At 40.5% G+C, this 15,805-nt stretch overlaps 1 protein-coding gene across 6 annotated transcripts in view; it reads right to left on the reverse strand.

Moving 5' to 3' along the window:
- HMGA2 (high mobility group AT-hook 2) overlaps positions 1–15,261 on the reverse strand; it is a 140,967-nt gene extending 125,706 nt beyond the window's left edge. For 5 of the 6 annotated variants that reach the window (XM_030820040.1, XM_030820039.1, XM_030820041.1 and 2 more), the window contains exons 1-3: positions 14,352–15,261; positions 11,652–11,738; positions 1,215–1,265 (exon numbers count right to left, since the gene is read on the reverse strand). In XM_030820040.1, coding sequence (XP_030675900.1) covers positions 1,215–1,265; positions 11,652–11,738; positions 14,352–14,462 — 249 coding nt within the window. In that variant the 5' untranslated portion in view covers positions 14,463–15,261. The remainder of the gene's footprint in view (positions 1–1,214; positions 1,266–11,651; positions 11,739–14,351) is intronic. The other variant, XM_030820042.1, reaches the window with a different exon arrangement.
- Positions 15,262–15,805: the final 544 nt, after the last annotated feature.

Consider the following 15,805-nt stretch of genomic DNA (forward strand, 5'->3'; position numbering starts at 1 on the left):
CTAACTTTAAAGGTAATCAAGCACAGGCTAGATGATCACCACTTGATAAGTAGGTTTGGAGAGAACTAATTTAATGAACAGAAGGTTGAATGAAATATACTTACTTTAAGGTTACACTTTAACACTGAGATGTTTTTCATCTAAAGATCATCCCATTTCCTTATGCTAAGAAATCTAATCCCAACACATGTTGAGCAGAGGAAAAATACAAGATGAATAAATTAAATGAAAGGCAATACCAAAGTATAAATAGAAAGTGATGCAGAACTCTAGAGGAGAAAGGAATGGCAAACAGGAACATATAATCCAGCATAACAGAAAAAAAAACTTTTTAAAATTTGGAGCATGAAGAAAGAACTGGGAGAGAGGAAAAAGGAAAGCCAAAGAACCCATCATATGCAACACTGGGTATAAAGGATGCCCTCATCCTTCTTGAGAGACAATTTCATTCATTTTTAGGACTTCTCTTCTCCGTCAGTGGGAAAGACAGACCAGAAGAACATGGGTAACACAGCAACCAAAGAAACAAAGTTCAAGCAGTAAAATTAGCAAAGCTCTTCAGTGACCACTGAATTTCTGGCCTCAGAAGATACAGGATCTGTGTGCCTATGGGATCAAATGCACTTGTATGGATACAGCTATCTCTAATGTTTGCATGTGGAGAATGACTACTAAGGGAAGCAAGAAAAACTCGAAATAAACCCTTGCTTCCTAACAAAGCCATGTGAAAAAGAAAACACAAACCACCTAGAAAATGAGATGTGTCCAAAAAAAAGCCATGGAGAAAACCAAAAAAAAAAAAAAAGAAAAAGAAAAACATTAAAAAGTTATCACATACACATTGTGTATGAATTTTATCACCATTTGTAATCAACTTCCAAGGTTTCATAATACCCTTTAACTTTAGTTACTCAATCTACTGAACAAATCATCTCATTGTTACCCCATTTGAAGGAAGAGTGGAGCCTCTTTTGATGTTGATAAGAGATAGAAAAATGAGTCCACCTTCAGGAAAGAAAAGTGTTCTGAACATAAACACCTGGAGCCTAGTGGTAGGAACTGATGATAATTTGTGTCTTGCCTTAACCCTTTCAAAGATTCATCAAACCAGAAGTTGGAAATTCATGTAATCGACGAAATAAAACTTTTCTCATTTAATAAAACAGAAATTTTTCTTTTCAAAAAAAGAAGAAAAATTATATCTTATTACTCACCCATTTCCTAGGTCTGCCTCTTGGCCGTTTTTCTCCAGTGGCTTCTGCTTTCTGCAAATGAAAAAGGAAGTCATTACAGTTTTCTACCTGACATTGTTTATAAGTACTGCACCAAGGGACACATTTGAAGTAAGAATGTTCTGCTTTGCAGATGACGTATCGGTTTTTTTTTTTTTTTAACACACTTCGTCTCCTCTAAGATTAATCTTTTTCCACATTTCTGAGTAGATTCTTCTTCATTGCATGATGTAAAGAGGTATCTATGCAACCCTCACCCTAAAAGACTCCCCCTGTAGTGATCTCTTCTGAAATACATGAAAATGCTTTTTCAAAAGCTATTTTGCTTTTATTTCTGTCCATATTAAAACATTATTCCCACATTCTGTAACTACATAAGTTAGTATTTTAGAAAATTAATATTTCTTAAGATGATCAAGATTCTTTCCATGTCACAACTAAAGTTGCAAAAATTAATATTGATATATTACTTTACAATTTACAAAGCTCTTCTACCTATATTGGTAGTCAAAAGCAAGTACAAATGTGAAAAAGAATACACAAGCATTCTAATTCAAAATAACAAACATTTGCACACTTCTACATGTTTAATTTAATGTTCCTTGCCTGAAACAATCACCTGTCAAACAGTTCACCTAAAGCAGAGGAAAAAAAAGCAGGCAGAAATCATCAGTTTGTCCTAGTGATGAAAACTATATGTGCCTAGCAATAATGATTAATTAAAAATGTACTTTATTAACAATAATCCCACACTTAACACGAATACATTTCTATCTTGAGAGTTTGTTTCATTGCTTTACTTCACAGAAGATTTTTCTGATATCACAGTTGTTAACGTTATTTATAAAGCAATTAGTTTTTCCCTGTTTTTGTCAGCCCTAGTCCAATCTTCAGACACAACAACACACCAATACACACACATATCACATACATCTATAAAAACATGTGTTCCTACTTTTTGGGATAAAGAAAACTTAGTACATATTGTTTCATGTATAAGAATCATCCATGGCTATATTAACACACAAATACAGGTAACTTGAACCAGGATACCTTGTTCCACATTTTACTTTTGTTATCTGAGTTAGCAGCCGGTGGGGGTACTTGGTACAGTGATACTGACTGTCTACACTGCCAAATGAAACTTTCCTCTTTTTCTCTTCAATCTGCCTGGTAAAAACAGATAGATTTACATGATAGTTGAAAAACAGATAGATGGATAGGCAGATAGACAGGTAGATAAGAGATAAAATAAGCCACATTTCTCACCTAATACTATCTCCCTGATCTGGCATTACTATCCAACAGGTCCTATGAATTAACCCAAACTCTGTATGATTGTAATGTTAACTCACACATATTGAGCATTTAAAATATCCCAGGCACTAGATTGTCAGTCACATGTGTTATGTTAATCCTTACAGCAGCCTTATAAAGTGGGTATTATTATTTCTCTTATTTTGTAGATGAACAACTAAGTCTTAGATAGGTTAGGTATACAACTGGCTCAAGGTCACAAAAAAGCAGGTAAGTGGCAGACCTGGGATTTGAACCCAGTTTTGTCTAACTGTAAAGACTGTGCTCCTAGCCTCTTAACAATGCTACTACCCGGTAGTATACAAGCATTTGCTACCATAAAAAAATACTTTAGGAAACTAAAATTGTCACTGATTCAGTTAATTTCCCAGAACAAAAGGAAACCTGGTAGCCTTTAGGGGTTCTATCTAACCATCGGATTTGGACACTGAATCACTGTTTATTACTTTTGAATGGCTCCACAAAGGAATCGTTTATTGTCAGAGGTTAGTAGCATTGTCTTAATGTCAAGGGCATTAATTTAGTGAAAGCCCAGAGTGTCAAGTAAATCATACCCTCTTCAGAGCATTGCCTCATGGAGAAGGAGGTGCCCTGAGAAGATCACAGACTCTACCTTGGAACGCTTAGATCCCAATTCCTGCTCTTCCATTTTAGCTTTATGACTTTGGGCAGGTCCTTGAACACCTCAATTTGGTTTCATCTGTGCAATGGAGATGACTCCTCCTGTGAGACGTCATTCCTAGAAGTACTTAGAAGTTCCTGCCTCCCATAAGGTGCTGCATAAGTGTTCTTTCACTCCTAACTAGATGGAACCCTTAAAGGGAGTTTTTCTTTTTTTTTTTTTTTTTTTTGAGATGGAGTATTGCTCTGTTGCCCAGGCTGGAGTGCAGTAGCGCGATCTCTGCTCACTGCAAGATGCGCCTCCCGGGTTCACTACATTCTCCTGCCTCAGCCTCCCAAGTAGCTGGGACTACAGGCGCCTGCCACCACACCCAGCTAACTTTTTTGTATTTTAAGTAGAGACGGGGTTTCACCGTGTTAGCCAGGATGGTCTCGATCTCCTGACCTTGTGATCCTCCCGCCTCAGCCTCCCAAAAAAGGGAGTTTTTCTTCAAGTTAGTTTCCTCTCACAGAAGGCTTGGTCAATGCAAGTATTCCTTCACACCCATCTGTCACCTTTAGAATGAGGCTTTTAAGGATCCCTTTGGCTATTGCATAGTGAGTTATACATGAGTATGGAGTTCTCTAGCACAGAAGCAGCATCTGACTTAATCTTCGTAAGCAACTGTAAGATTGCACAGTTAACCCAGTAGTAAATTACACAAACATGGAAAATAGAAATCCTTTTTATTGAAAAGAGGGTGTGAAGTCGGGGTGGGAGAAGGAGCCTATTGACCTTAGAAGTTAACAGTGCTACACCAGGCTTTTTCTGCACGGTTGTTATGTTGCAGGGGCCACGATGTGATCCGGGTGTATCTAAAATCTATTGAAGAGAGAGTTTTTTTTTTTTTTCTGAAAGGGTTTCACTGCATTTCAAAGTCAGAGAAAGCAAATCTCTCAAAAACAGAAAAAGCCCTGCAAATAAGGTGACTTTTAAATGAGCATCTCATTTACAAAAAGCCTATTGAGAAATAAAATTTGCACCATTAACTAAAGGGCAAAATAGCACGATTATCACTCGGACTTGTTAAAAGCAAACTTGCTCCTTGGTCGTTCAGGCCAGTGTTACATGTAAACTGAAACCCTCTTCTGAGACTACATCTAGAAGAAACACATTAGCTGTGCTGTGTGGCGTCAATCTGGGAGGTTTTCATTGTTCTTTAAAACCCACATTATTTAATCATTCTAATCAAACTCCACAAAGGCTGCAAAACAAGTTAGGGTTTTAGTTTGTAAACCAGCTTAGATCCAGGATTTTTACATATTGGAAAACATCAGCTTTAATATTGTTTTCCTGTGTTTAATGCTCTTCAGGATATTATTTTTCAAAAAAGACAAACAAAACATTCAGGAGGCTTGTTTTGTTTTAACATATGCAATACTGTAGAAGTGTATATTTGGTTTTCCTTTGCCAGAATAGAATTTGGCTTTATACTACAAGCCCATGTATAACAGAGACGTAACTGATTCTAACTATTTATTGCTCACATCAAGAGAGAAAAGGGAGATATGGTCGGAATTCTCATTGGTAAGAACTGAAATTTCAGACTATTACCAGCACTATTACGCGAATATTTACAACAATCATATCTCATTAAAAGTGTCATTTCTCCCTTGTTTGCCCTCATTAATATTTTTATGTTTTAAACTTTAGATTTAAAACTGTATATTTAATTTTATTATATATTTAGAAGCAAGTCCATGAGGATTGGGAGAAATGTTAAATGGGAAATAATTATTTCTTTCTCTAAGAAGTTCTGTACTCCAGGCTCTTCAATGTACTGCACATTTTAAAAAACTAATTAGGAAAGAAATTCACTAGCAAATACATCTCTTGAGCTTGAAAACAGTGCTTAGCACTAGTGCCTGGTGTACGGGAGGTGTTTCCTATATACTTGTTGAAGGAGGGGAGGGAGGGAGGCAAACAGAGAGGAAGGGAGGGAGGGAGGGAGGGAGCGAGGGAGGGAGGGAGGGAGCGAGGGAGGGAAGGAAAGGAAGGAAGGAAGGAAGGAAGGAGAAGGGAGGGAGGGAGGGCAAGAGGAAAGGAAGGAAAAAAGAAAGGAAGGAAAAGTGTTTATATTATTTGTGTGTCTTATTTCCCTCTTATCATCAAAATTCTAGAGTTAGTAAAAGTAGAGATAATTTCACCTAGCCCTCTCATTTAGCAAAGAAGAAAACTTCTGGATGTGTTACAATTCCCAAAGACATAGCCCCATGATATATTTGGGAGCCAGAAGTCTTGTGGGTATCAGTCGCAGAAGGCATACATTTCCAATCCCTTTATAACCTTTGGAGTGGCCCTTCAAAGGTTTCCCAAAGCGTAATTTCCAACCTGCATTTCAGGTTACTGGAGATAACAGAAATCTACCTTGTAACAAATATTTTACAGAACATTCGGGAGCACATGGTAGTGGAAAGAGTATAAGCTTTAGAACTAAAGTGAATTCAAACCTAGGTGCTACCATTTACCAGAGTTGAATATCAGGTATGTCCTGTTTACATCTTTGAATCACAGTTTTCTCATTTGTGGAATGAAGACCACAGTGCCTAAATCAGAGGATTAAAAGAGCTAACATATATGTAAAGTGCCTGACAAAAGCTATGGCATTTAGCACTTAGTCAAATGTAATTTCTTTTCCCTCCCCTTATTTTAAAATGCTACCCACAAATACAATACTTACCAATTCTCTTAGTTTCCAAAGTGACTTTCCAAGCATTATCTTACTTTAGTAGGGCAGGGCAGCTGTTACTTCCCCTGTTTTACAAATGGGAGATTAAGCAACCTGCCCATGTTCACAGGTAGTAGAACTGAGCCCCAGTCTGATTTCAATGCAGTAAAGTGTCTGTTCTTTGGAGAGCTATTCCCATATAAAATAAAACCGCCATGCGAAAATTTAAAAAATAAAAGATAACCTTCTAGGGTGAAAATCAAATTAGTTAAAAGTAATGTATTTCCAAGTTTCCTATAAACACATGGACAAGAGCAGAGGTTGGAAACTAAGAATAATTCAATTCTGACTTCAGGGTCAGGTTTAGGTGGCTATTAATTTTTTGCTTTTACAAGTTCTCTCATCATATTTTTTATGTACTATGATACAGCCAGAACTTCCCCACTGCAAATCCATCAATGCATCTGTACCAAAAAAAAAACTAGAAAAATATTTGGGTGTGACGGTGCCGTCTTGTTTGCCTGTATCTTGATTTGCATGAAGCCCACTATCCAAAGCCTAGAAAACACATTTTATATTTCCTTCAGTTGCTATTTTTAAAAATATAAACAGTATAAATCAATGTACACTGATATCAAAATCAACTCTACGAATCAATCCCACTAAGCACTGAGGAAATTCTCATTTTACCTTTTTGATAATCCAGTTCTGTAAGTTTCCTAATTTTACATGCAACACTTTTAGCCTTGAAGAGACATTACAATTTCCTATCACAATATATTTTCCAATAGAAAATATAAGTAACTTCCATCACCCATTGTAGTTCCTGCTTATTACCCAAGTTAGCCCTTACTGTCAACTCTGGTGTCCTTATTTTCACATGCTTATCTTCATGTATACAAACACTAAATTAAAACCAAAGCCAAATGACAGGCAAAGTTATCAAAGTTTAAGATTCTCCTCCTCCAAATCTTCTCTCTACTTCTTTGTAATCATAAAAATCAATAGTAATAATACAAGAGATCACTGCTATTGATCACAGGAATTACCTTCTGAGCAAACATTATCCTAGACAAAAGAGAATGCCTGCACTACTCTTCCCTAATTTAAATAGAATATGCCATTCAAAATTGCTCACTGTATTAAAACAATATGAAATAATGCAATGCCCTAACAGATAACAGTTCTCTATTTCCCCTTTTCTCCTGGTTGGCAGAACAAAGATTCATAACTGAAACCCTCAGAATCAGTGAAATTAATTCAGTTTCCACTTTGTGCCTTCTGCTCTGTAAACTGCAGAAAGTCAACTAACAAGACAAGACATGTTTGAATGATTTAACTGACATAAAATCCTCTTCAGCATCCATCTATTCTCGAGAAAGAACTGAAATGCAATAGAATACCAATCTGGTATATTCTATCTCCTTAGCAAAATGATCTGTTGAGAACTTGAGATAAAAATGAGCCAGGAATGTAGGTCAGCCAGAGAAATGAGGAGACTTCAAGTTCAGAAGAGTTCAGAAGGATGAGAGCTTCCAGAGAAGAAGAACTATAGGTCCCTTGAAATAAAATTACTTCATAATTCAAATGTATTTCATTCTCCCATATTTGGATCGTAATCTGTGATGATTAAAAGCATTGCCAGATAGAATGTGCTGGTGCATTAAGTAAGGCTTTGTCTTCCCTGGCAAAGTGAAAGAAAAAAACGAGTCAATTGTTTAGGTAAGTCAGCCTAAATATCAAGATAATGGAACAACAGTTGGGCTTTACTTAATTTCACCTGCTGCATTTGTATCCTCAGATAGGGCCCTGAATCCCACAATAAAACTTACCTGCCCATTGAAACACAGAGGAATTAAACTAAATCATAGTAGTTTAATTTAGAAACCATAGGCCAGAATTATATGATAACTTCCAAAGTTACCTTTCCTTAACTCACCTATAATAATGTCTTTGGTTTCTCCTTTTAATTAGGCCTACTATATTCTGAAGAAAATTCTGTCCACACTCAGCATCTATGCTGAATGATTTTTCTGAAATGGTGACTAAAATTATCTTCTCTCTTCTTAAAATATCTGTGATTGGTGTGGGTAATGATTATGAAAAGCAAACCACATTTCTAGGAATGCAAATGATTAGAAGGAGCATGAAGTAGTCTTTACAGTATCTAATTAATTGAGGCCTTCTTTTTATAGCAAATTGAACATAGAGATTAAACATTTACTCTGAACACATTATTTTAACTATAACTACTTTATCTAGATATTTTCATTCTGCACTTTGCTCCCTAGATCTGTCCATTACATCTAAAGTCAAAACGGTGGTGAAGCAAATATATGACATAATGAAATAGGGTTATCTCACACCTGAGATCTTTTTTTTTTAATTTTCATTTTCCTTCCAATAAAATTTAATTCAACCTCAGAAAAAAAACTTCCTAAAATATGTGGATGAGAATTGGCTTAAAACTTAAAGATGAATTTGACTTGAGACCTTCAACACTGAAAAATTAGTGACAACCCCTCCAGTATTCTGTCATGATTAAAAAAGTACAACAAAACCCTAAACTAAAGGAGATTATAACTTCTTTCTCTCTAACCATTTGGGAACTGTAAAAATGCAAAGATCTCCATCCAGCACAACCAGGAAAGGAAAGCAAAGCAAAACAAAACAAAAAAGGAAGTTAAGACGTAACTGGTGATAGGTGTATCTCAGACTAAAAAATAAATAAAAGGGTAAAGATATGCTCACACAGACATACACACACATGGACAAATGAATTATTCAGGAAAACTTTAACTTCTGGTTTCTTTTATTCAGGTAACTATATGAAACTGATTCAGGGACAAATTTTGAGCACTCAGATTGGAGTTCTGAGGAATGACTAGAATCATCACACAATGGTCATGCATAGTAATTAGTTTTAATGGAATATTAAGTAGATTGAAGAATAATTATCTTCTCTTCCAAAAGTTCCAAGCATAGGAAATTGTGTTTTTATAAATGTCTTTGTTTTACATATTATATAAATCAATTTTCTACTGAATATGGTTTGAAATTAAAGTGATGGCTAATTTAGTAGTCATTCACTTGGTCTTGCAACATTCTGCATGCATTGTCCAGTTTCACACTGTTAATTTTCTAATAAACAGCTTTGTTTTCAAATGTCCCAAGGCCAGTTACTGAATCCAAATATAAACTTTGTAAGTCAAGAAACTCCAAGCAGCAAGAAATTTTAAGTATATAACCATCAGGATTTCAGTGTGCATTGCAGCTCCTCTAACTTTAGGCTTCTTTCTTCTCACATACTTACCAGTCTTTGCAATGCATTTTGCATTGTGATGGGTCTCAGTTTACAGGAAAACACTCACTTTGTTACTCATAGAAGACTTCTCATATCTACTCTGGTCAGTCTCACAGGGTATGTTTATCTTACATGTTATGAACAATATAACTTTTTCTAAAGAGATTTGTATTGCAAAGTCCTGACGAACATATATGTTTTGTTAGAACACAATATATGCTTAATAAATGTTTGAAAATCATGTTTATATAGAATAGTAACATACTCAACAAATTCTGATTTGAAAGTGAAAATACCTTAAGTTTACACATGCCATGAACGATTCGTCAATGTCATTCATTATTTTGCAAGGTATTCTCTTCTCCAGATGAAGCGTAATTTATAAAACTGAAGAAAAATAAGTCATGTTATGGGCAAAAGTATTTATTCATTTTTATTACAAGAGGGATTTTTATAACAGCATTGTAGGAAATAATTGTATCTGAAAGAACGAAAGATTCTGGAGAAGGAATCTTTAGAAAAAAGAAAGCCTACTTCTGTTTTGGAAATTGGAATAATGTATGCATACACATGAAGAATTTTCAGAAAGATGAGTGGCTTAGGGGGGTCACTTACAAATGCCTGTCACTAGAGTCACTAAAAATAAATCAACCCTTACTTAGTAATAGATCAACTTTAAAAATTTTGCTTTTTTTAAACTAGGTAAACTAGGCACTAGTTTCAGCTTCCCTTTTCTCAATACAAATTTTGTTAGTCAGTGGTAAGCTTTTTAAAATGAAGAGGAGGCGATGGGAGCGTTTCTATCTATTCATCCAAAAAACATGAAATATAGTAAAATATGGGAGACAATTCATTTTCCTTTTTAGTATTAAATTTCAAATTACTTATTTATGGTGAAATTTAAAGATTTATTCCTAGTAGATATTATCATGATGTGTTTTTCAGAGGAATTACACCACAGCTTAAATGTGTGCTAGTTATCTAACAAGATATTCATTTGTGCATCTCCTTAGAATAAAAGTAAATTAGGTAAACTCCACACTTACACAACATAGAAAAATTCCTTGGTAAAATCAGTCCTTTTTAGTTAATTTATAAATGAGATAAAATGAAACAAATATAAAGTATTCATATTAAAAATACCAGATTATATATTGCCATTTTTAAATAACAAGGTTACTTAGAGCTATTTTAAAATTTATTGATTAAACAAGAAACACAATTAAATCTAAACTCTAAGAAGCAATTAAATTTAAATATATTAAAAATATGCTCCTCAACTCTGTTCAAAACTGTTAAAACAGACAAGAACTCATAGTTACTTCCTAAATACCTTTATATGTACCATTAGTTGCTATGGCAGTTTACAACACTGAAAACTATCACATATATTACAGTTAGTACCCACAGTCACAAAGGAAACCACACAAAACATTAATCCCCAAACGATGAGCATATAGTCCTTTCTAAGAAATACTGTACATGGAGTACCCAAAACCGGTGAAAAGGTATATCCAAATTTAGTTCTGATTTTTGAAACTTTGTTCTCAATTACTACACAAACCTACAAATAAAACGCAGAAACTTTTTTTTCCAATTTATTTATAAAGTCAAAAAAGTGACTGGTACTTCTCTGTACATGCATTAACCCTGACATAGTTCCTCTTTGCTAGCTTAAACACAGCCAACCTGAAGTTATCTTAACTGCAAGTTTAAATTTATTAAGAAAAACACTGAATATTACACTTAACCAGGTTCTATTCTGCCCAAAAAGAGATATTAAATTAGCCAAATATTTGTTTTTAAAAGTCTCATTGTCCAATTCAGACATTTCTATGTCACTTGATGAAAAGGCATTTTGAGATTATGATACACTATACTGCAGGTTTATTGTAAAACAAACAGTACACTTTATTATCACAATTAAAGCTGTAAAATTCATGAAATTTTTCCACTATCCCACAACTAGATTTACTTCTAATTATCATCTATTTGGCAAAGTACCTTAATAGGGGGATTTGGTTTGCAGTAGCCATGTAATAAGCACAAAGTAAACCAATCTCTATCATTTTTCAGAGGAAATTGCAAAAACTTTACCTCCAGGCAAAATCTATAGTTTTGATTTGTTTTTAACTATTTACAACTGGTGCAAATATTAATTGTGTCATTTTCCATCTCGCCCCCCCCACCCCTTCCTTCCTCACTTCTACCCGTTTTAAGGTTCAAATTATTTGGTGGCTGTTTGTTTAAAAACAACACTGTTAAGTATCTTCATAAACTTTTTATGCTGAGCATCTGCTTAGAAAAAAGGTTAACTCGCATCTAACTAATGTTAAATGTAAGAAGTGAGTCTTGTGTTACCCAGTTGGGACAAATTCCTAGCTGCGGAGTTAGAATGGGAAAGTTACAGGCAGGCTCCTGTAGTCAGTCATTGATGAAGTTAGGAGAGCTTGACTTGAGAAATCTCACCTTTTGAGCTGCTTTAGAGGGACTCTTGTTTTTGCTGCCTTTAGGTCTTCCCCTGGGTCTCTTAGGAGAGGGCTCACCGGTTGGTTCCTAATTGTGAGGGAAAAAAAAAATGCTGTTGTGGCAAGAATGTCTGAAAGAAATTGACCCTGACTCTTTAGCTATATTTTCTGCATGTGCTGCTCAAAAGAGCTGCTGGAACACGTTCAGTTCAAGCATAAATGGATGATGATGGTACAGAGTTTACAGAAAGGGGAAATAACTATACTTTTAATCCAAGGGTTCAAAGAGGAAACTCTGTTTTGTATATGAAAACTAGATTCTACTTCAAACCTAAAATGGTAACAAAGGCTGAAGAGGCATGTTCTAGAAAGAAAGTCATATACTTTTAAGGTGTAAAGTTTACAGGGCTATGCATTTGGCAACTCATAGGAATAATAAGCATTTTAAACGAACACCACTCTCCATTATACTAGCATTTCAAACAACAGAAATACGAAGCTACCATCATAGATATTTCAACAATCTTCCATATTGAAAAGGTGGCTTTTAATCATCTTTGTATACCTGCCTTCTAGGTGGATTATGATTCAACTGACACATTCTGAGTGAAATACTGGAGCAATTATTCAAGTTCTTCAGTTCAAAATAACTCCATTCCTCCTAAAATTTCCAAATAATTATAGTAAATCTATGGTGGGAGGTTTTGCTTGAATTATCTAGTTAATTGCTTCAATTCTCCACTTCCTTTTGGAGATGCAGGCATGGCCTCCAGTCTAAATTTAAATATCTTTTGATAAAAATAAACATATTTTCTTCAAAACTTTCTTTTGAGAAAACTCTTATGGGGGTGTAGTGGAGAAAACTAAAAGGGGGTAAAAGCGAGGAGGAATGGAGTGTCTGGGAATGAGAAATGGAAGCAATCACTAGGTTTAGCAAAACTTTAAATGGCTCCTATGCCAAGTAGTAAATACTCAAGTGGTTAAGAGAATGTGATGATTAATATTCCAGATCCCAAATATTTATCCAGTGAATCATCTATTCACATTTCATTCAGATTCGGTGATTAAGTGAGACTAATTAACTTAAAACGCATGAACGTCCTCAATGAAAATTCGCATCCCATTTAGAGAATTTGGGAAGGTTCCCTGCAAGCTTCTGTGGGACCACTAGCGCCAGTGGGCACATCGAGAGCAAACACATCGGAGACACATTTTTCTTTCTTTGTGAACTCTGCCTTAACTCAAAGGTAAAGCATCCAATCACCTCCAGACCCCATTGTAATTTCTTTTGGATTTTTTTTTTTGGAGGGGGGGCAATTAGTGAGTTAGAGCTGGGTGGCGGGTGGGAAACAAGTGGGGGAGGGCAGAGACTTCCTGGGAGGTGTAAAACAGGATTCAAACGCGGTGTAAAGTGTCGCTTGGGCAGAGCGGGAAAACTCAGGGGCCTCTAGACCGGCTTGTTTCCTTTGATGATTTCAAAAAGGTACAACTCTCAATTTTTCTAAAATGCACAGGCAAGCAAACATTGTTCAGTTTCCCCACCTTGCTCTCGGAAAACTTTGGGACTCTAGGATTATTTTCTAATCAGCGTGTTTGCCATGAAGGAAGCGATTTAAGACTAAGGAGCGAGCAAGTTTTAAAGCCCGAGAAAGTGGAGTTTAAATGTTCTCAAAAGACATATCCCGCTCCAACCCTGCCCGCCGCGGCTTGGAAATTACAGCGAACAAAACCCCCAGCCCTGCGCGTGAGCGCAGCTCTGCAAGCGCCGGCTGCACGCTTAATTGGTTGCATCCGCAGACAAAACCCTCCACTCCGCAGGGTCCCGGGCGCCCCTCGATCGTCCCCTACTCAACCCGGGCCACTGGCCTTGGAGAAGAGCATTTAATGGCTGCAGCTCTGAGGCGCGAGATCTAGGGGCAAAAGGGGCACCGGGCCCCTGACGAGGAAGCGACCCTGGCTACCCTGCACTCTCTTGGACACTCCTTTCAACGCGCCCTTAGCTGGGCGAGTTAACCCCGTCCCGCGAGGAACGAGCCTCCCCGTAGCCCCTGCCCCGGGCTCCCTCCGGCGGCCGCCGCATATTTAAAGAGCCCAAAGAGGACCAGGCAGCCGGGTCTCCATGCGTTCTTTGTCGGGAGGGCGCGAGTCTTGGGCCACCGAGAGCTTGGAGGAGGGCGCCAAGGGGGCGGCTGCGGCGCGCCAGCCCCTGACCCGCGAGCAGCCCCGGGAGGCGAGAGAAAGAGCCTCCGGCCCCCAGGACTCTAGCTCCTTCAGCCCAGATCGGCCGAAGCGCCCGGGTCCCCGGCACCTCCTTCCTCCCGGGCAGTTGCAAAAGCAGCTCGGAAAGCGCCTGCGAGCCAGGGTTTGTCGGATCCCGGTCGCTTCCAGTCACCGGGCGACACCGCGCCACTCGGGGCCGTGCACAATAGCGAAAGTCCGAGGACGCGCTTCGCCCGATCCCACCTCCCGCCTTCCCCGGGCCGCCCGCCGCGGCTCCCCACCTCCCCGCCCGGAGGGTTGCTGGCGCCCCGGGGCCGCGCGGCGCACTCGTGGGGTCTGCGCCGCCTCCCCCAGCCTGCCGGCGGGCAGCGTGCGACGGCCGCGGCGACTGGGCTCCCGCGCTCCGGCCGCCCCGCGCGTGTCTGGGCCCCGGCAGTGGGGACGGGGTGGGCTGGTGCCCCCACCGCGCCCGCGTACTGACTTGCTGCTGCTTCCTGGGGCGGCCGCGTCCTCTCTTCTGAGGCGCTGGGGCGGCAGGTTGTCCCTGGGCTGAAGTGGACGGCTGCCCCGCGCCCTCACCGCGTGCGCTCATCCTGCCTCCCGCCGCCGCTACCGCCGCTGCAGCCGCTTCGCCTCGACCGCCCCGGAGCTGCCCAGCACCTTTCGGGAGATGAGGTGATAGGGCTGGGGACGCCGGCGGGGCGAGCGCGAGCTGGCGGGCTGCGAGGGCTGCTGTTGCTTAGGCTGCCGCCGCTGCCACCATCAACACCGGACGTCCAGCGGCTGCCAAAAAGAGAAGAGGGGAGGAGGAGGAGGAGAGGAGGAGGCGCTGCCGGTGGCGGCGGCGGCGGTGGGTGGGTGCCGGAGGTGGAGGTGGCGGTGGAGGTGGAGGTAGCGAGAGGAGGAGGGAAGCGAGGGAGAAGGAAGAGAGGCTTTGAGGTCGCAGAGGCTCCTCTCGCGGGTTGGGATCAGGAGTTGCGGGCACCGGGAGCACTTCGGAAGCGGCTTGGAAAGGGAAGAGACTTGGAGTGAATTGTGTCCCTTGAAATGTTAGGCGGGGAAAGAATTCCTCCTCCTCTTCCCCCCACCCTGCGAGAGAGAAAGAGAGAGAGAGACAGACAGACAGAGAGAGAGAGAAGAGATTGAGATTGAAAGTGCCTTGGGCAGTCGGAAGGCAAAGGAGGATGGGGAGATTCCGCCGGGATAGGGTCGGGCACGGAGCACAGGCAGAGGACAGAGTAGTGGGTGGCACCGCGCCTCCTCGGGTGGCGGGAGCAGGCGGCGGCGGCACCGGAGAGTCGGAGGGGGACGGACTGCTAGCTCCTGAGTCTTGCACCAAGCGCGCGCTGCCCGGGCTGGAAGTTTTCTGAGTTCCTGCCCCAAGATTCAAGTGGGATGAGTGTGTGAGTGTGTGTGAGTGTGAGTGTGTGTGGTGTGTGTGCGTGCGCGCGCTTGCGCTTGGGGAGGGGGTGGGGGGGGAGTGCCCACCTCTAATCGTGGGCGGATAAAGGGGAGGGGGTTGCGCAGGAAGAAAAGTATGAGGAGGAGGGAGGCCAGGCGGACCGCCGAGCCAAGGCGCCTGGCTGCTAGCCAGAGGCAGCGTTCGAAATACAACTGCCTCGGCGGCGGCGGCGCCCGGGTGCCACCCGGAGCCCCGCTCACGTGCTCCCGCCCTGCGGCGGGGTTAAAGGGACAGGCCAGGGATCCCGGGCTGGCTCGCCGTGGGCCTAGCTCCACCCGCCTCTCGAGGTCACCCCTGGGCAGTTGTCGTGGGAAGGCGCGGGAACGTGACTGTCCCGGAGCCACGTTTCGGGGCTTGGCCTTTACCTGCGCCTCTACCGTGCCGAGCCAACACTTTGCAGGAAGCGTCTAGGCTGCACCTCAGGCAGCGCACCGGTTCACTGTGAGTGGGAAGGGACTGCAGAGGAGTGGGAG

The sequence above is a fragment of the Nomascus leucogenys genome, chromosome 10 (genome assembly GCF_006542625.1).
Source record: "Nomascus leucogenys isolate Asia chromosome 10, Asia_NLE_v1, whole genome shotgun sequence".
Lineage (NCBI taxonomy): Eukaryota > Metazoa > Chordata > Mammalia > Primates > Hylobatidae > Nomascus > Nomascus leucogenys.